We start from the raw sequence: 21094 nt of genomic DNA, 5'->3' as shown, positions 1-21094 counted from the left end.
GTATGTGTGCTGTTTGTCACAGGTAGCAGCGGGTTCTGTTGTAGCTGGGAGCTTTGTAGGAGCTTGTACCTGCACAGCACATTTAAACAACGCAGTGTCACAAACCAGCCAAGTTGGTGTGTGAAACTCAAGAGCCTGGATTGCTGACCACAACAGAGGGTTTAATGGGAGTGTTCCAGTGAAGGCTTTCCTTTTCTTTCCTGGATTTGCTGTACAGCACGGAGCACCTGAGGTTCTGAGCACCTAAACAGTGTTTTCCCCCCACAGTGAGCAAGGAAATCCATGACAGAAGGAAAGGTCTGGGCAGGAGAGTGACTGGCTGTGGATGGAAACTGCTGAACTGTTACGTCTGGGCTTCCCTCATTCCTAGTGTGGTCTCATTTTGATGACATACTGTCCAAGTCTATATGTGACAGGAAAACTGATGCAAATTCATTAATGCAATTAATGGAAGCTCAGCTGAAGTCCTGACCCATTTATACAGACCTAGCAATATGTCATGTTAAGTCCAAGGGACTTTCTCTTTCCCTTTGAGTTTGTGGATATTACTTGGCACCCCTTTTTTTGGAGTTATGCAGTAATTCAGACTGGGAGGTACCTTTGAAGATAACTTGAACTAAGCCTCTGCTCTAAGTGCAGAGAGCTTCAAAGTGAGGTCGGACTGCCTGGGGCCAACTCCAGCACCCTAACCCTTCTAGTACTTCCATTTGTCAGTGTTTCTCCAGTACAGGAGAGCCCAGAACTGAACATGGTATTCCATATGTGACCTTGCAAGTGCCAATTAGTGAGACTCATCACTTCCCTGAACGAGCTGGCTATGTTCGTGCTGTTACAGTCCAGTATGTGGTTTGCTTTCTTCCCTGCAAAGACTTGCTGCTGACTCACATGCAATTCCTGTCCACTGGGACCCCTCTGCTTTTTTCTGTAGAGCCACTACTTCAGTTTTTGCCAGCACTATTGCATGGGGTTTTTGTCTCCCAGCTTCAGGACTTTACAGCTTTCCTTTCTAGCACATCAGCAGCTCCCCATATTTGTTGTCCTATTCAAACTAGATGACTGTTTTCCATTCCATCATCCAAGTCCCTGATGATATTGAGTGGTATTGGTGTGCCAGCATCGTGCCCTGAGGGTTGCCAGAACCGACAGTGCATCTAATGTGTTGGTGCATGTCTCCCAACAGGTATAAAAGAACGCATCTTCAGTAACGACTAATCCAAAGCTTTGTTGCCAACTTCAGTTCTGTGCTATTCATCTTGTTTGTAATCAATACTCCTTGTGAGCTGGTGTATAGATTGTCTTTCGTGAGTGCTCTGTGTCTGACAGTTCATTACAGAAGCTCTCCTTTGACATATATAAGTAACTCTAAATCTTCCTTCACTTGTCTTGTGTTAAGGGAAGCTTTCTTTAGTTACTTAGATTGTCATGAGCTGCAGTGAACTTGCAGACGAGTAACCTATGCCAGTAGACTTTGATGGGTTCTTCCCTCTTTTTCTCTCTTTTCGCTCCTGTAGAGTGAGAACTTTCACAGGCAGTTCACATATCATAAGAGGAGGAATGGGGGATTCCTTGATAACATTGACATCTGTGCTGGGTTATCATTTCCTTTTCTGCAAGAAGGGATGCTATCATATCATTTCTACTGAACATTCTTCCTGTAGTTTCAATAGGCAGCTCTCCTTTGCTCCAGTTTTCTCTCCAGTATTCTTCCAGCTTTTTTGTATTGGGGAAATCTTAAAGCTTCATTCTTTCATCAAGGTTTTCTCATTCGGGGGTGTCTATACAACCTGATCAGATCATCTAAATAGCATTGACCCTTTTGCTTCTTATGGTTTCTGTTGTGTACGATAGCAACTCACTTAACCTTACAGACATTTCCTTTCCTTTTCATCTGAAAAGAATCTCTCGTAACAATAGAGAACATACACTATTGCAAAGCCTTTTTTCTACTAATGTGGCACAGTCTGCTTATGATTACTGTCAGATTTTTTTCTGCCAGGTCAGACGTTTACAGCATCTTGTCACAAATGAGTGTGTGCTTGAGAGCTTTGGGCACTGCTGCTCTGATGGTAAAATATCCTCGTACGAGAACTTTCCTGGCAAATCTAAATAGGATTTGAAGTTTTGTTGGATGTCAGTGGACTCTGTGATCGGTAACCCTGTTTTCTAGAGATACTTATGAGAACTTTGCCTGAAGTATCAATCCTTTAGTTATTCTTTTCTGGGTTGGACATTCTTTCTGAACATTGGCACGTGTTTGTTTGGAAGGTGATTCTTTGCTGCCTAGCAGTTCTCCCTGAGCCTGGTTGTGTTTTGTCGCTGGAAGCAAAGTTCAGTTGTTCTTTGAGAAGAGGATTTCTTCAGAAGACTGGAAAAGTCTGTTTTCCATGTGATTTCAAGAGCATACATTCTCTAACTCCTCCATATGTTACTGCTAAAAAAAAGACACAAAACCCCAAACAACATTTATTAAAGGGCTGCATTCCTTAGTTGTGGATCTGAATTGATCTGTGAGCAAGATCTGATTTTCAACCTGTCTGTTCTTCTGGTCATCATCAGAAAGGGATGCTGTCACTTCACATCTGGTGGGTGCTGTCTTGATTTTATATTTCACAGGTACCAAGGAGTTTCATTCTTGCATGCTGCTATGTGTAGTGAGGAGCACGGGCACACCTCATAGCGGCCTTGATGTTAGGTGTGTGCTGAGTGCAGGTGAACTCCTGCAGTGTGCCTCCAGCTGGGTCTGAGGGTCCTTGAGAAGAGCATCCCTCATTCTGAGCATGGCTGGCATCTGTGTGTATTGCTGTGCGAGTGCCTGCCTGCTCAGCAGGCGGTGACCTGGAGATGCCTGCTCAGTCTGCAGCAGGTTTTATAGTGGTCATTCTGAACTCCAGCGATTCTGAAATCCAGAAATTCTTTCTCTTTAGTCTGTGCTGAGGTATGTCATCTTTCAAATGAGGAGGGAGGGAGAAGGCAGTAGAAGAAAGCCTGGTTTATTTATCTGACATATCATATGGGCAGAGGTCTTTTTATTCCACTGCATGATTTTACAAGTTTTATTAATTAAAAAGAAAAAAGAAACACACTCAAATAGAACAAAACCCTCGGAAAATAGAGTTGCATTTAGCAACTAGAATACAAATAGAGTCAAAGGCGACACAACAGCTATCTTGTAAGTGGGAGATCCAGGAAGATCTCCAGCCTAAGAACACACAAGGTGACTGTGGCACAAGGCAGGAGGGCAAGTCGTGTCAGCATAAGGAGCAATCCAACTCAGTTTTGCTACTCCTTTATTTGGAGCTGTGATGAACTGCAGATGAATTTGATGAATTCAAAGTTTGATGAATTCAAACTAAAAAGCTAAAATACAAGCCTCCTTTGCGATTCTGTTGAGCCTCAAACAAAAATGGTAATTAAATTTTATTTAGATCAGTTTTTTTATGAGGGACTTGGAAAGAATGCTTGAATGTTCACATTTGTAATAGAGAATATGCTTTTGTAGTGTACAGGATCAAGCTTTTTAGGAGAAAAAAAAGGCAGAGGTACTTAACATGGAACACAGCAATGTATTGGTCGGTGGCAGACCCTCACTTATGGGATGCTAGAGACTCAATCCACTTTGGTGCATGTAACATCTTTAAGCAGAGAGGCATTTGTAGTTGTATTTGACTTTCTCATTTGCTGGAAACGAAATGATAATGATCTATACAACATCTTTTTCAGACAATATTAAATAGCTCTCTAATCAGACTTGCACTGCACTTGTGTATTCAGTTATAATAATATTGAGGATTCCCGCTGATTGAGTGTTTAGGTTCTTCAGCTGATTATTGTGAAAGATGACAAAGATGGGCAACAAGAGTTCAGCACCGAAGATCTCACGTTTGTGTGTAGTTTATGGTGGCCGTGCTCTGGGATTGCATAGAAGAGATCTCTACATGTTTTTTGTGGAGTGTATGGCTTTTTATTCATGGAATTTATCACCTAGAAACTCAAATTCCAGTAGTGCCAGTTGATTTTCATGGTGAAGTTTCCTCCTGTAGTTTTCTTGCTCCAATTTTGGGTGCTGAGATTGTTTCCTTAGGTGCCTTTTTGCAGAGCTTGTGAGGCTGAACTGGTGGGGACTGACCGAGACGTGGAAGGAATGAGCCTGGAGAAACCATTCGTGTTGTCCCAATCCTATCTGTGCTTCAAGAAGAAGGGGCTGGCATCTGAAAATCTGCCTGTTGAAATCTGGTTCCCTACAGCTATCCAGTGGGGTTAAGTGTACTGATCTGAGTGACTGAGCAGGGAATGACTGCTTCCTTTCCTTCTTTGTTTTATTTTCCTTTTGGGGTGTAATGTGGCACAGTGCTCTCTGTTGCAGATGCACATGAGAGAAACGATGATTTTATAATCACGTTCGTTACTAAATTTGTTATGGGGAAATTAATTTAGAACTTAGATGATTGTGTTCTTGTTGCTGCTGAAGCCTAGTTTATTTATTTTTCTTAAAGTAATAGGAGTTTTGCTGAACGGTAAGATTGTTTTAGTTGCGGTGCTCATAGAACATTTTTCTTAGCAGAAAAGAGGTACATTTTTTAAGCTATTGCCAACTTTGACCTCTCCTTATGGTACATTAGATTGGGAGGGATGTGACTCGTGTTCTGACACACCATACTGAGCATTTTGATGATATAAATAAAGACTATTTCTGTAATTAAGACATTCTATACAAAATATAGGGATGCATCAGACTCTTCTGCTTTTATTTAAAACTACTTTTACCAGCTGTGTAGAAGCAGTGCATTAATTCCACATGTACCTAACTTGGACAAAAATCTGAGGAAAATACACTCCTTCATGTTTGAAAAGGGCAGCGTGTTTGTTGACCAGTTTCTTTTTTAACAGGCATGGTCCTCGTGCGTAGTGAGAATGGGCAGTTGCTGATGATCCCTCAACAAGCCTTGGCGCAGATGCAAGCACAGGCACATGCCCAGTCTCAGCCTCAAAATACTATGACTCCTCGTCCTGCTACACCTACCAGTGCTCCTCCAGTGCAGATATCAACAGTGCAGGTTAGTTCAGTGATTTGCAGCATTTCAAAAAGCAACAACTGAGATTCAGCCTGAGAAGAATATGCCAGAAAGTTCAGCCTGAAGAAGAGAAGGCTCTGGGGAGACCTTTTTGAGCCCTTTTGGTACTTAAATGGAGCTCATACACAGGACAGAGAGCAGCTTTTTAAATGGTGTCATAGTGACAGGATAAGGGGGAATGATTTTAAACTAAAGGAGGGCAGATTTAGTCTAGATGTCAGAAGTTTGGGGTGGTGAGACACTGGTGTAGATTGCCTAGAGGAGCTAGGCATGGATGCCCCATCCCTGGGGATGTTAAAGGCCAGGTTGGATGGAGCCCTGGGTAGCCTCATCTGATAGGTAGCATCCCTACCCGTGACAAGGGAGTTGGAACTAGATGATTTGTAAGGTCACTTTAAACCCAAGGCATTACAGTGAATTTTTTTTTTTTTCTATTACTCTCTCCTAAGGCTCCAGGAACGTCTATTATTGCACGGCAGGTGACACCAACTACTATTATCAAGCAAGTGTCTCAGGCTCAAACGACAGTGCAACCCACAACAACGTTACAGCGTCCTCCTGTTGTGCAGGTAAGTTTGTAGACACAAAATATATGCTTGATTTTAAGACATGGTGCAAAAGTATGAAGTTGATCCATGTGACTTCCAGGCAGCAATTATATAATGTGAGTGCTATCACCTAAACATTGAATTGTGCTTTCTTCATCCTCTGAGTGTACAGGGTTAGATAGTTATCATTGAGAAAAATGCAGCTTTTGCTATACACCCAGTGAACCTTTTTTCCCTCGGAGCCTTTGCCTCTGTCAGTGATCTTTCCAGGTCTATTTGTGAATATACCTGCATCCCACTCGTTTACACTGCTGTTATACTAGAGGAAGATATCATTCAATCTGTGTATTTTTTCCTGTAATGTGTATCTCATTGTTTTCATTTACTCTGATTATGAAAAATGAGACAAGTTAAATCCTTGTCTCCCTTTCTGTTTCCCAAATATCAGCAAAGTAGCTTTGTCACCACTGGAGCCTCATTTCTTTTGGATCTTTATATAAAGAATAAGTTTACAAAGGAATTGCCAAAGTTTGGAGAGCTGGCTTCGGCTTGATAAGTACTGATTGCCAGTAGTAAGTAGGATATGTTGGAAGTCTGTCAGTGGGACTGTATGTGTGAAAAGTTCTTATTTACAGTGCTGCTTCTTTAAAGATGATAATCGTACTTTGATTTACCGACTTGTCTATGAAAGCAGAAAAATGCTGTATCCTGTTGTTCGTTAAAAGACCTGGAGAAAGACCACAGCTTTTGGGTCACTTCTTTTTGTGAAAGTGGCATTTGAAGAAACAAGTCAAAAGGGTTACGCGTTGACAGAAGTGTACTTACTTCATGTTGGGAAACAATAGTGTATGAGAGTATGCTTCTGTATTTTGCTGTTTAATTCAGTAACCAGAAATCGTGCAATACTTAAATCAACTTTTGCAGTTCCAGTCTCGAATGTGTAGCATATTGTGCCATCTGGTGGCTCTTTCTTTCCACTGCAACAGAAAGTGGATTATCCTTTATGCAGTAGCTGGGATAGATGGGCTACTGTCCTGTGGCTTGGTTTGTTTGACAGATCAGGGAGCAATCATGTTTTGATAATATATTCCAAGTGCAATAATCTTATGTTTGTGTTCTCTGTAGCCTCAGATTGTTCTGGGTGGTACTGCACAAACAACTACATTGGGGACAGCAACAGCTGTACAAACTGGAACTCCTCAGAGAACAGTGCAAGGAACAACAGCAACCTCCACGACTGCCACAGTAAGATACTGAGTGCTTTTAGAATCAATTCTGTTGCCCAGAATTTATAGATAGTATTATTCAGTGATGAGCTGAGAGAAGGACTTTACTTCTCTGAGTTTGTAGTCTTAAGTAGTTGTTATAAAGAGTTTATCTTCTCTTTTGTTTCCTTTCTTTACCCTCATCCCCCACTAACAGGAAACTATGGAAAATGTGAAGAAATGTAAAAACTTTCTATCGACGTTAATAAAACTGGCATCATCTGGAAAACAGTCCTCAGAGACAGCAGCTAACGTGAAAGAATTAGTACAGAACCTACTGGTAAGAAAAGTTTAGAAGGATTGTAGGAAAGCATTATGTGGGCCAGTTCAGCCTCAAAATTGACTTGTTTTTATGATGAGGAGAAAGATTTTTTTAAAAGATGAGAAAAAATGAAATTGAAAAAACTTTCTGAATTAAAATATATGCATGGACTTTTCTTTGAAGCTTGGAAAGCAGACATTCTTGCTTATGTTCTCATGAGAACTTAACCATGACGCTCATTAATCTACTGTAGTTGACTTAGGTGAGTTAAATTTAAGTGCCAGTAGCGTAGGTGTTAACTCTTTAAATTCAACAATTTTTATTGATATAACAGGGAACAAATAGATGAACTGTGTGCTCCAGGGAAGGCAGCATGCCTGGCGCGATGGCTGAGTGCAGGAAACCACAAACTTACAATAAAGTAGTAGCTGAAGCTAGTGCTAAAGCTTGACATGATCAATATTTATAGAATGAGGTTTTATTTCTATATTACTACTGCTTGGTGTAATTGTTAGTGGCCTTTAATTTAAGATGAAGTTGTGCGTTTCAGATGTTATCGCAAGATATCCAGAGGTAGTCACAAAATCAGATCTTGAATGTATTTTCTCATGAGGAACAGCTGCATTCAAAGCTTGTTACTGTGACGAAACTGCTGATAACTAAAATAGTGGAGAATGATAAAAACAACTAATTTTCAATAGATAGGCCTTTTGGTGTTGAAAAAGTTAATTTCTACAATTTCATTCATTTTTCTTTTTGTAGGATGGAAAAATTGAAGCAGAAGACTTCACCAGTAGGCTCTACAGAGAACTTAATTCTTCACCTCAACCTTACCTTGTGCCTTTTCTGAAGGTAACATGTGTTCACTACGCTTCATGGTTATCTGCTTGCAGCAGTGAGTGCAAGCACATCTTTTGCCACTACAGGTGGAATTCTGAGACATTGTAGATGGAATTTGAAGTAGTGCCTGGTTAGGCTCTTAAAATAATATTCTTTGTCTCCTGGTTCCAGAACTTTGTTAGTATAATTCATTGGCATAGTCAGTAGTTGGCTGTTTTAAATCTGAAATATGAGGGTTTTCTATGACTTATGAGCTGTTTCTTTCCATAGTGCCAAACCTTCGAGCTGATTTATTATTGGTTTTAGAAAAATAGGGATTGAGAGAGAAAACCAGACCTTCTGGGCAAACTCATAGTCTTACATTTCTGTGCATATTTGTGTGGACAAACAGGAAATTTTTCATCTCTAAATAATAAATGCCATTTGCCATAAGTTTTATAGTAATTGGACGCATCTCAAAATAATGTTTATTTTGAAATATTTTCTACCTGAAAAATCAGAGAAGGTACAACAGCTCTTTATGGTAAGAGTATAACTTTGCTTGACTAATGTATGATTAAGGGGTGCACGTACAGTTGTAGGTGTGTGTTGACATTTCTGGTGTCTTAAATAGTTGTTCATACTTGAGCTATTCACAAGGACAGAAATTGTTACCATACAGAAATAACTAATGTAAGTAAAACACTGCAGTCATCTAATACATTTCATCTTATAGCTTGCTATGTACAGTTAGGAATGCAATCAAGGAAGGCAGCGTGAGCTTAGACTGTTACATGTGTGGAAGGTTTCTAGGTGGGCTCAATCCTGTTAAAATGAACTGAAATTAAATAGCTTTTTATGATTAATGTTTTTTTTTGTGATGTAGGATTAAAATACTCAAGTAAATTCTTTCCTTTCCTCTTTTTAGAGGAGTTTACCTGCCTTGAGACAGTTAACACCAGACTCTGCAGCTTTTATTCAGCAAAGTCAACAGCAGCAGCCAACAACGCAAGCAACAACTGCACTTACAGCAGTGATGCTAAGCCCTTCAGTTCAGCGCGCAGCAGGGAAGGCAACTGCAACTGTAACAAGTACTCTACAACAACCTGTAATCAGCCTAACTCAGCCCACACAAGTTGGTGTTAGTAAACAAGGACAGTCAACACCACTGGTACGTAAGTTGAAGCGTGTCATCTGTTGCTAAACAGGTATTTTTTCAGAATGCAGTGACTTCACTGATTGATTGTTTAATTCAGTTGGAGATCTCTGACCATTTTTTGAGAAGGGCAGTTAACTAAGGAAGGGAGCAATGTAAATAATTTTAAATCCATTCTCAATTAAAGCACTATATTTCCTCTTTTAACAAGAAATACTGGCACATTTTCTCAGTTACTCCATATCCATGAGATCAGTGTTATGGAGAATTTTTCATTTCCCATTCCCTAAGTCTAATGACAAATTCTCTCTCCTCTTCTGGAATAATAATTTAGTTCTGTAGGTAACTTCCATTGAAACCAGGTAAGAGTAGGATCATGTGAACACCACCTCTTGTCCTCTTCTCATAGAGAAACAGTGCCTGCACATAAGCTTTTTTTAGGGTAGCTGTTGACTAATGTGCGTAATTGAATTGCTAGGATTTCTTGATACTTAGTATATGAACACTTGCCATTTGTCTGAGCTTCTCTATCCATACACTTTTGTATGAAATGGAAAGTAGAGATCATTGTGGTCAGTTTGTAAATATTCAGTGTAACCAAAAAGAAGGGGAGGAAAAAAATGCAACATAGTACAGAGCTACACAGCTGTGGCTTATACTGATTCTGGATGAAAACAGTATAGGTAAAACCAGCTGAATTATCTGTACCAAGTTGCTGTTATTTCTAGTTCTTAAATTTATTCAGGCAGATGCAATTTGCCTCTGTCTGTTTTTCTAATGTAGAAAATGCATCTTCGTGATTATAGATCCGAGTTCTTAAAGAGAAATAGGACATTTTCTGCTGTGGTTTTTTTTTTTTTTTTTTGTCACAGAAAGTGAGATATTCATTTTTCAGTGAAGAATGACTTTAACCTAAAGAAACTTTAATACCTGAACGTGTGCTGAACTTAGATCGATGAACAGATGTGTTGGTTGTTAGGATTTGTTTTTTTCCACCTGATTCTTAGCCCTACTTGTTTCAGATTTGTTTACAGTTCTTTTCTTTCTACAGGTTATTCAACAGCCTCAGAAAGCAGGGACATTGATAAGGCCCCCACAGGTAACGTTGACACAGACACCAATGGTAGCACTGCGGCAACCACACAGTCGTATTATGCTCACTACTCCTCAGCAAATTCAACTGAATCAACTTCAGACAGGTAGGAGGTCATCTGGTATGTGCTGTCCTAATAGTGTTAAGATGGCTTGGTTAGCATCAGTTTTGAGGTGCTGATGGTGATTATTGCAGCACCGCTAAAATCTTCAGTGCACAGTGTAGTGGCTGGGGGTGCACACACTACAGGGCAGCATTTACAGTCAGAGAAAATGTGTGGGTGCTGGAACTGTGTGGGAGGGCGCTGTATGAGAGGGCAGTGTTCTAGGTGGGTGAGATACTGACAGAAACTGTTGAGACAAAATCTTTGTGCCAGGCGTATTGTCATTACTACCTGTGACTGGCTTGTAAATCTAAGCTCTGCCACAAATTTGATGTACAAATCTTGTCTGTTTTCCTGCAGTACCTGTGGTAAAACCAACAGTATTACCTGGAAACAAAGCTATAGCCACTGTTTCAACACAAGTAGCTGCTGCTCAGAAGAATAAACTGAAAGAACCTGGGGGAGGTTCTTTTAGGTGAGGAACCATGTGCTTATTTGTACTCATACATACTGCCTGGGCAGCCTGCTGAACTTAGTGGGAACCTGTCCATATACTCTAGTGGTGCTAAATCAGGCTAGGTAAATGCACAAGAACTGGAAATTGATTTTCTGTAGCTAGATTTGCTACTTAAAGACTTGTACAAACAGCTGTGGACATGCTTGTGCCAGATTGGTTTTAGCATTTAGCTGGCACTAAGGGTAAATATTTAAACTCTCAAACAATTCTTGTCTGGACAAGCAAATAGAATTAATTCCTCTGCTCCTTCTAGCTCTGCTCAGGTTGTTTGGATGTACAGCCTGTTTTACAGTGATGAGTGCAGTTTATTACTGTTTGTGGTAGCGATGCGTCTAGTCTCTTGTTTCTTAAGGTACTAAAATGTTGCATAAGAAAAGATCTCGAGAAAAACAGTTAGGAAATGCAAAATGATGAAAATGCTCCTCGAGCTCTTTGGAATCAAATTCTGTTAGTTTTATGTTAGCACATAATAAAAGCAAAAATGAAATGGAATACTCAGTTTTATTGTGGAACTCATTATGTGCAGCCATGGTTTTGTAGCAGTGTGTGTAGATATAAGTGCTAAATTTAATGGTTGTAATGAATTTTTCCGTCTTAAGGGATGATGATGACATTAATGATGTTGCATCAATGGCTGGAGTCAACCTGTCAGAGGAAAGTGCTCGGATATTGGCAACAAACTCGGAGCTGGTGGGCACGTTAACAAGGTCTTGTAAAGATGAAACCTTCCTCTTCTCAGCACCTTTACAAAGAAGGATATTAGAAATAGGTATGCTGATGTTTCTAGAGATTTAGTAAGCACGTTTCACTAGTGCTGAGTTCAATTAAAGCCATTCACCTTATAAATTAATTTGAATAGTTTGAAAGTTGTTAGAGTAGTGTAATTTGTGTAATTGGATGCTTGTAGGTGATCATTCAGCTTATGAAAACAGAATGGTGTGAGGAATAACAAAGCTTTACGAGTATGGCAGTTCAACACCAAAATTACTGTACCTGGTAAAAAACTGATGTATAAAATCGTACAGCAACATAAATTGTGAAATTTGTTTGGAAAAAGAGATAAATCCAGGAATAACTTTGTCAAATTTACTTACGAATTTACAAATGGTAGCATAACAAAAAAGCCTTCTTCAGTTACTTGTTTTGCTGTAACATGCAGCATTTCTTAACAGTCATAAGCTTTGCTAGGATAAACTTGTGTGTTTACAATTTCCTCTCTAATGCTTATTCTCTTAAATACATGAAAGCCTTGCTTTGCCAAGTGTTTACATTTCTGTGATAGACACTGGCCATGATGTTTAGCTGAATTGTATGATTATTGTTGTGATTTATTATTTTTTCTATAACTTTTTGTCCTGATCATAGGTAAAAAGCATGGAATAACAGAAATCCATCCTGACGTAGTTAGCTATGTATCACACGCTACACAACAAAGACTACAAAACCTCGTGGAAAAATTATCAGAGACTGCTCAGCAGAGGAATATTTCTTATAAGGTAACTGTTTAATTGCACAAATAACACTGCACAAATTCAGTGGGCTGTTACATGCATGTGCTCGGATGTTCTTCATTCTCTGAAGTTAGGCTGTTTATTGTCTCTGATTCATTTTACACTAAGATATTAATATATGTGGATGACTAGTAGGCTTTGGATTGCCTATGTGAATTTCTTAAAAAAACTAATGTAGATGAACTATCCATACCCTTTAATTATGTCAAATGTTTAAAATCTGAGTGATTGTACAATGGGATAGGCAGGTAAAAGATGTGGTTTATTTTTGTTCACCATACCCCAGCATTATGTGCCATCTGTGAAAGGTCAGCATAAAGTCTCCCAGCGTAAAGCTGAATGATGTGATAGATGAACACTTCATCTTTCATTTCCTTTGAATGTACAGCAACATTGCCAGCTAGCTTTTTGATCTCCAACTGAAGCTACCTGTAGGAGCTGCTCTCCAGAAGCCTTTTTTGTGTGCTTGGTGATGATACAATTGTAGAACCCTTGTGTTTCTTTGTTTCTGTAATTCTGTCTATGTAGGCCCACTGGGTACCAGGAGGAAAGTGAATCATTGAACATGCAGTTAATATTTCCTTTCAAGGAAATATTCTTTGTCTGCTCTGACCCTCTAAAAAGGTATACTGTGAGTCATAGAAGTCCAACTCTACAAGTGCCCTAGCAAGAAGATGCAGCAAAATCTAGTATTGAGGCTTACACCAGTTTATTTCCTTCCTTCCTCCCAGTGCCAGTGTACAGGAAGCATATTTTTCTACTCCTTTTTGATGGTAACTAATGCTAAATGAGGCACTTTGTTGGGAAACAAGTGAGCTACTGAGTTTCACCTGCTTTCACTCACCTGATTGCGTTGTATTAGAATGGGTAGCCTGCATCTGTTAATGCTGCTGGGATCAACGTGGGACTAGGGAGCACTGCTCTGAATTCTCAAGTCTGCTGTATGATAGATGCATATACTTAATAGATGCAAATACCTAAACAACATTTGAAGAAAAAAAGCCTCTAAAACATGTTTGTGAGGTTAAATGATGATGGCATTAGCGTGGAAGTCAAAATCTGATGAATTCATGAAATAGAACAAAATGCTTTTAAGAGCTGGTTTGACTGGTGTAAATACACACTTGCTATTTGCTTGAAAAGGACAAAGTGAACAGTTGAGATTTAAATGTATATGTTCTTCTCTAGTACAGTACAAGCTAACAGCTTTGTTTTTAAGATATATAATGAGAAACATATTTGCCATGTTTTCAGGATGATGAAAGATACGAACAAGCAAGTGACGTTCGGGCACAGCTCAAGTTCTTTGAACAACTTGATCAAATAGAAAAGCAGCGTAAAGATGAACAAGAAAGGGAAATCTTAATGCGTGCAGCAAAGGCAAGTGCTTGGGTTTCACACACATTTGCAAATTGTCTTTTTTGTTTTTTATGTCAAAAGTGCAGAATTTCTTCTCTTTGTAAAGGACATCCAGTGAAGGGAAAGAGTAATTTTTAGAGGTGGAACTTGATGAGGGTGTTCTTTAGATACAGCTCTGTTCTGCTTTTCACAGTATGGGCAGCTGCTTTGCTTTTCTCATTGCATTTTCCCAAATTTAGTGGGCCCTCAAAGCCAGTCTTTGTGCTTTTCACTGAGGAAAAAGGTTAATTTTATAGCTTGGTTGTATTCCTAAATTAAATGCAATAGAGAAGTTACAGGTATCTTGGGGAATAGAAATAGAGTTCAGAAATAGTTTGATGAACTGAAGACATGTAATTAATAGGAAGCAGTTGACATAAACCCTGTGTTTTTTGGTTGTACTTGATGGCCCAAGTGTAGGATGAATGTGACTACTTAAAAAGGAGCACAACTCACAAAACAACCCAGGATTTCTGTTGGGCTTATGGTATGGTAGGAGTTGATGACATCAAAATTGATCAGCAAAATACTTACGCGTAAGATGTCAGCAAACACTTTAACTTTGGTTGGTTCCTGTTACGCTGAGCTGGGATACACTGTGCAGTTCTGGAGCCCTGTGGCAGGTAGATTTCTGAAGGAAAGCAATTTATAAGTCTAGAAAATGTGACCTATAAGAAAATACATTTTTTTCAGAAGAGGAAAGACTGGGGTGTGAGATATATGTAAATAATTGTGACTTACTCTTTGAAAGAGTAATTTGCGTGTTCTTATAATTTCCTGTGTTTGCTGCACCTGGAGTGCAACAGGAAAGACCTTGGTTAATCATAAGGGAAAGCTTAACGTCTGAAGGATGCTTGAGCGTTGAATTAGAATGATTTATTTTGTTGCTGGTCTAGAGGGTGTACGGGATTGTAAGGACCATTTGGGTACACATGATTTTGCTATGTGAAGAGTGTGAATGAAAGATTGTATTGAAGTTCTTCCCATTTTCTGTTTGTTTGACTTGGGAAAAAAAAAAAACACAACAGAAAACAAGAAAGTAAGAGAGCTGATACATGTATCCCCAAAGAACACAACCAAAACCAATGTCTTAATATCTTAGACAATAAAGTTCACTGAAGTAATGCATTCTGTTACTTCTAAGAATATGAAATAAAATGGGCAGGTGGTAATGCCTGAGGTCTGTTGGCCACCTAAATGGCCTTCTGTTCAAATAGCAGTTTGACTTTTCCTTCTGTGTCTCGCACTGAAAGTGGTATTTACTTTCTGCTTCCCATGAAAGTTTAAGAAAAGCCTTCATATGCAGTGTAAGATGTATCATCCTTAACTACTTTTGTAAATTAATTGATTTTTCTTCTTTTTCCCTTATCCCATCCATGTTCGTCATCTATCAACAGTCTCGATCTAGGCAAGAAGATCCAGAACAGCTTAGGCTGAAACAGAAGGCCAAGGAGGTAAGTGTTTTACTTTAACATTAGCTTTTATTTGGAAAATTTAAAAGAAAGATAATTAACGGTATTCATTCTGACAAATGCAGATGCAGCAACAAGAGCTAGCACAGATGAGACAGAGGGATGCCAACCTGACTGCATTAGCTGCAATTGGTCCAAGAAAGAAAAGGAAAGTGGATTCACCAGGATCTGGATNGCAGTTCTTGGTTTTGCTGCGTCACCACTCCCTGTTAAAAAGACTCTTTTTCAGAGCTCTCTTCCCTCATGTGTTGAAGTTTCTGAGTAGCAGAAAAGTATTTTGAATGTGTTAAGATTTTTCTTTCTCCAGGGTCAGAATCAATTTTTAGCATCAGTGTAATGACATGGGGAATAAAACTGAGCAATGTCCCCTGCTTTGTGGGCCTTGGGGAATGTTAGAAAGCAGTTGCTGTTTGCTCACATCTCTGCCTTTTTGGACCTCCATGGTTTTGGAAGAGATTGTTATAATTGTAGCCAAACTGATTAAATAATAGCACAGACTAATTAGTGCCTTTAGTGAGGTGGGTGAAGTTGTAGAATTGAGTTTCCAATTATAGGAAGTTGCCTAATTTATTTCACCAGCTTTTTATTGGCCTTAGTTTTAGCAGCTCTGCAGCAGATCAGCTGGACAGTTTCTATATGATTGTGATGCTCACCCATATCCTTTGGATATCTCACAACTTAATCCAGGCTTTTGAGGATTAAAAATCTCTACTGACAAAGTTATCAGTCTGTTCAACATTTGATGGGTTTAATGTTCATTTGCCTTCAGGTAGATTGATTAAACTATCTGCAGTATTTGTAAACAAGTTAATGAACATGAAATGGTATAGAATTGCTTTGTGCATGGAAGACACTGAGTATAGGGTTTCCCTAATGCTTAAATACTTGTTATTTATTATAGGACCAAAAGCTCTGTTTTTGTAATCTGAGGTGTTTTCCCTGCAAAATGTTGTGTCTGATAGCAAGTGACAGGATAGTAATAATCAGATAATTCTGCTTGTGAATGAGCATCCCACATTTTTGCTGCTAAGGCAGTTCATGTTGTAGGAAAGCTCTGTTTCAGAATAGTTCACCTTGTTTTATACTGAGTTGTTAGCAGCAGTCATTTACAAGTCCTTGATATAAAATATTACAGAACAATCTGAATACTAATAGATGGTATTTTTATATTAAAGTCAAACCTGTTGAGCATCTTCATAAATAATTCTGAGTTTTGAAAGCTAGTGAAATGCCTGTTATCGATAGGGTTGTTTTTATACAAGATAACAAATCACCAAATTAAAGTTTTATAAACGTAATTTAAAATTAGAAAGTTTGCAGAACGTGGCACTGAGATCAATATTGATATAAATGATGTGGTCTCTGAGGAGTATACTGAAATATCTCATACATGTTCCTCTTGGCACTGCCTACTTAGTGTGCTCAGCTGTGCAGCAGTGTGAATAGTCTGTTCGTGTCACTGAGGTTATGAAATGTGTTTTATATCTTCACTGAACACTTGTTTGTATTTCATCGAAATCCGGCTAATTTAGTTATCCTAGATTAATCGCTCACTGGTTAACCAATTAACCACAGGTTTCCAGGAAATCTAATTTTTTGTCGTTTAATTAAGAACCAGCTGCTTTTGATCTGATAAACTCACAGCTGTGCTTTTGCTGCTCCGTCACTTGACATTTTTAAATTGAGCTCCACTTGTCGCCATTTGTATGCAGTTTGTAGTTAAGGCATATTACAAGAAGTGTGGAAAATAAGGTTTGTCATTACTTAGACACAGATTTGTAAATGTAAGCTTTTGATGTCTAGGAATGCTGAATCTTAACTACATGTAAAATCACCTCTAAGTAATAACTGTACTGTTTCAAAATCCAACAGAACAGGCTGCTGTCATTTTTACAATCTGAAGTCCACATGATTTTATTGACAGTTATAAGAAAGCTGCTTAACTCGTGCTGTGCCTACAGGAGCATTAAAATAACTCTCTTTAAAATAACTACTAGAATTTCTGTTGCTTTGAAATATAATGAAATCAGGCTTGAGCCTCTCCCACTTTAGCAGAGGGTTGTTAGGGTAGTATGGTCAGGTTGTGGTTGGATCTGATGATCTTTAAGGTCTTTTCCAACCTGAGCAATTCTATGATTCTAAGGAATGTTTGAAAGACAAAAAATAAATAAATAAATAAATAAATAAATAGAACCTTACCCAGCCATTCTTTCTAGACCTTTTATTCTTAACTTGTATGTATCTGATACTCAGCATCTAATGCTGTCCTGCATCCAATGTCCCTTGAAGTAGATAGAAAAGAAGCACATGTATTGTGTAAGTGCTTTAAAATGTGCCTTTGGAAATCCGGCCTTTAAGCTGTGCTGAGTACAGTGCAGAGGACTTGGGACTCAACAAATAACGTGCTTGAGAAGCAGAAGTGTGACTCATCTTCATTAGAGCACTTGTTTTGGTGCTCCAGAATGGCAGGTGATGGAGTCAGGACCTTCTGTTTTTAAAATTAATTTAAAGAAGAGTCGTAGACCATTCTAGTAAATGAAATCGAGGTGAAAAAAGTATCTGTAAGCAAGCCATGGGAATGTGGTTTGTTTCCAGTTGTTCTCAATGTATGTTTTCTTTCCGTGCACAAAGTGCCAGAAGTATCCCCGGCTTCAAAAGCTGGAGCTGAAAGTTGCTTTTTGGTCTCTTTGTGCCATCTGCTGGTGGCTGAGCTCGCTGCTGCCGCTCCATTCTGCCGGGCTGTGCCTCGGGATGGGGAGCTGGTACATGTGTTGGAAACTCCAGCATGTGATACAGCCATATCATTCCTGAAAGAGACAGGCTGTTACTCCTGATAGCTTTCTTGCTGGATCTCATGGCCTTTAAAGCACTGTGGGATTTCCTTGCTTATATAAAGGAAAGCATAGAAAACACAGGAGTTGTATTAATCAGCTGTGCCCTATCGCAGCTGTGATTTCTCTTCTGTGAGTGAGAATTAGACTCAGCTGTAGCAGAGTTGCTCTATCAACTTGTTTAGGAGCCCCATCTGCATGTAAACAGCTGCTGTGGCACGGCTAAACATCTCTAAAGAAACCTTATGGTCTTTCTCCTGTTTTTCTTGTTCTTTTATTTTTCTGAAGTGACAAACAATGCACTACTTGTGGCAAATGACCAGTGTGTATCAGAGGGATAAGCATTGCCATACGATAGACAGGAATTCAGGGATTGATAGAGAATGTCTGCTGGTGTCCAGAATAGCTGCTGCTGCTGCTTAATATAATCCTGAGCTTGGTTACAGCTGTCGTCAGCAACAGGCAGAGCTGGTGGCATTGTGCTATGAAGATCAGGGGAGATCAAGGGCATGACTGGAGAGCTCCCAGCCAGGTGGTTAGATGTGCTTCCCAGTTCAGTAAGAGCTGCAGGGCGAGGGTTCTGTACAAACACTGAGACTTCTTGTTTGCTTTAGTTGGTGGGATTGCCGAACTGCAGATAGAAGCAGTGCTTTTTGTTAGGGCTTTTTGTCTTTTAATTGCGTTAAACGTCACTGATAGCTTTTGCTGATTGAGCCTAAGTTGATAGCACACACGTCTGCAAGCTTCCTGGACATCACCTGTTGGTTCTCACCTCATGTGCTGTCTCAGAGAAGCTCTGCAATATGTGTGGGCTCAGACCTGATCTGATGCTTCTGCTCTTCTCCCCCACAGGGATCTGGTTCAAGCGCAGCAGTCCCAGGCAGCTCTGGAGTTGGAACAACCAGACAGTTTACGCGACAAAGGATAACGCGGGTGAACCTCAGGGACCTCATATTTTGTTTAGAAAATGAGCGAGAGACAAGCCATTCACTATTGCTATACAAAGCATTCCTTAAGTAAAAGTGGAAAAGATCAAGGTATTTTTGACGGAGAGCCGCCTGAGGACTTTTTTTTATATATTTGCAAATTTCGCCTTTTTGTAACAAGCAAATGGGATATTGTTTGAAAAACAGCCACCTCTTTACATGGAACAGTTTTATATTCCTGTTTATAAATAAACTCTTCAGTGCGAGAGAAATACATTTCTGTAACAGTGAGGATGCTTACAAGGCCTGTGGATACTATAAAAGGACAATTAAACTTTAACTCATCTCTTGATTGAGTGGCCTTCTTGCCAAACAAGCCATATATAAAGACTGATGGAATCGTTTAGCAAATAACTAGCTACCCTGTCAGCCCTGTAGCAGTTTTGACATTAATTGTGCGTTTTAGTTCAGTTTTATTCAACTAAAATCAATTATATAGGCGTATGTCTACAGCAGATGACCTCATTTCATTTAGCTTTTTATTTGTTGGTTGAACAGTCAGTTAGCAAAGCAAACTGATTTTTTTTTTTTTTAAAGAATATTTATCTTTCCCCCCCCCCCAAAATGTTCCAAATCTAGAGGGATATACAGTTAATTTTAAACATAACCTCAATTTTAATCACATTATTGCTTATTAGAGGCCCTGGAATCCCGTAAAGGAGGGTTTACTTCTGAATGTTTTAGCAGCATCTGTACAAATGCATTTTATTTGCTATAGTTTGTAAAGCTGTAAAGTTAAAAACAAAAACAAAAAAAAAAAAAAGGAAAAAAAAAAGGAAAAAAAAAAAAGAGAAACCTTTTCAGCATAAATATATTTTACTTGCACTGTGTTTTTTAGCTAAAGTGAGAGCTTAGATTAAATAAAATCAAAGTTGAGAGGAATCATCAGTGTGAATCAAGTGTTGAAAAATGGTTGGTGTATTTTGTCAGTAATTGTACATAATTTTTGGCACATAACATAAAAAATGGCTATGTAAACTATAATTATTTTGCTAAAAGACTGTATGCAAGCTGTGGGCCGACTTTAAAGATGTCCAGAGCAAAGTCCCTTCTTTGTACCTATTTTTTTATTACAAATATACTAATTGGTTCTTTATATTTTCAGAGGTTATTGTATTAAATTGTCTATTGATAGTACTTTTATGACTGTAAATACTTTGGCTTTCTTTGTGTGAACTCTCATGGTAGAATTTAACTCTCTTGCGTGTAAACTGAATGCTGATCAGTATTTTTATCAACACCTGACAACTGTTACACCCCTTTCATTTTGTCTTTTAGGAAATCCTGTCTTTCCATTTATTTTTTTTTTTTTCCATGTAAATTTTGCACAGTTACTTGTTCATATGTAAATATTTTACTTTCAAAAATGAAGTTTTTAATTGCTATTGTTTTATATAGGATTGAAAGAAAATTAACTCCTTTATTAAAAACAAATTTATCTGTATTTGCTTAATGTATTTTTCTCTCTAAATCATTCTCTCAAGTTTATTTTCCTTGGTACATCAAAAGGTGGGTCAGCCCCAGGGGATGCTGTTTGCTGCAGATGCACTTTGGTTTTCATACTGTTTGTCAGCCTTCTGGAGGTGTGGAACATAATCCAGCTGGGGGCATCGTTATTGTCTTGGGGATCTCAGGTGGAGGCCAGTGGCTCATGGGGTGTTTCGTGTTTGGCTTTTAAGCAGGGAAACTGTTTTGAAGAGATCTTAACAAGTATTTGGTTTTCATCAGGTGAAGGTGTAATAAAATCACCTCTGAGGGCAAACCTGCTTCATCAGACACAGGTAGTGCAGCGGGAGGTGTGATAGGATTATGTAATTCAATGGGCCATAATCAGGGACTCATTTTTGTTTACTAAGGTGCGAACCACAAGGTGCATTTCTGATGTTCTGTACTGAATGCTTCACTTCTGATTCCTTTTAAATAACTATCCCCGTGTGAGTGGTTAACAAACAATAAATGAACTCACAGTTGTGAGGGCCCGCTTTGCTTCCCCATTAGGTGCACAGAAAAATCAGTGCCTTTGATCGTTGTTTCTTGTGTACAGACAAACCTGCCCATGGG

General features: G+C 38.9%; 1 protein-coding gene across 1 annotated transcript in view; it reads left to right on the top strand.

Annotated features, from left to right (window-relative positions):
- The window catches only part of TAF4 (TATA-box binding protein associated factor 4), a 33378-nt gene extending 13582 nt beyond the window's left edge, over positions 1-19796 (top strand). Inside the window, exons 3-17 of the mRNA XM_015881668.2 lie at positions 4888-5054; positions 5522-5641; positions 6746-6865; positions 7043-7165; positions 7910-7999; positions 8895-9137; positions 10174-10321; positions 10679-10793; positions 11435-11604; positions 12201-12331; positions 13601-13726; positions 15142-15198; positions 15282-15391; positions 18381-18385; positions 18895-19796. Coding sequence (XP_015737154.1) covers positions 4888-5054; positions 5522-5641; positions 6746-6865; positions 7043-7165; positions 7910-7999; positions 8895-9137; positions 10174-10321; positions 10679-10793; positions 11435-11604; positions 12201-12331; positions 13601-13726; positions 15142-15198; positions 15282-15391; positions 18381-18385; positions 18895-19067 — 1898 coding nt within the window. The 3' untranslated portion in view covers positions 19068-19796. The remainder of the gene's footprint in view (positions 1-4887; positions 5055-5521; positions 5642-6745; positions 6866-7042; positions 7166-7909; positions 8000-8894; positions 9138-10173; positions 10322-10678; positions 10794-11434; positions 11605-12200; positions 12332-13600; positions 13727-15141; positions 15199-15281; positions 15392-18380; positions 18386-18894) is intronic.
- Positions 19797-21094: the final 1298 nt, after the last annotated feature.

Source organism: Coturnix japonica, chromosome 20 (genome assembly GCF_001577835.2).
Source record: "Coturnix japonica isolate 7356 chromosome 20, Coturnix japonica 2.1, whole genome shotgun sequence".
Taxonomy (NCBI): Eukaryota; Metazoa; Chordata; class Aves; order Galliformes; family Phasianidae; genus Coturnix; species Coturnix japonica.
Note: the sequence above shows the minus strand (reverse complement) of the source record. Positions and strands in the feature narration are given on the sequence as shown.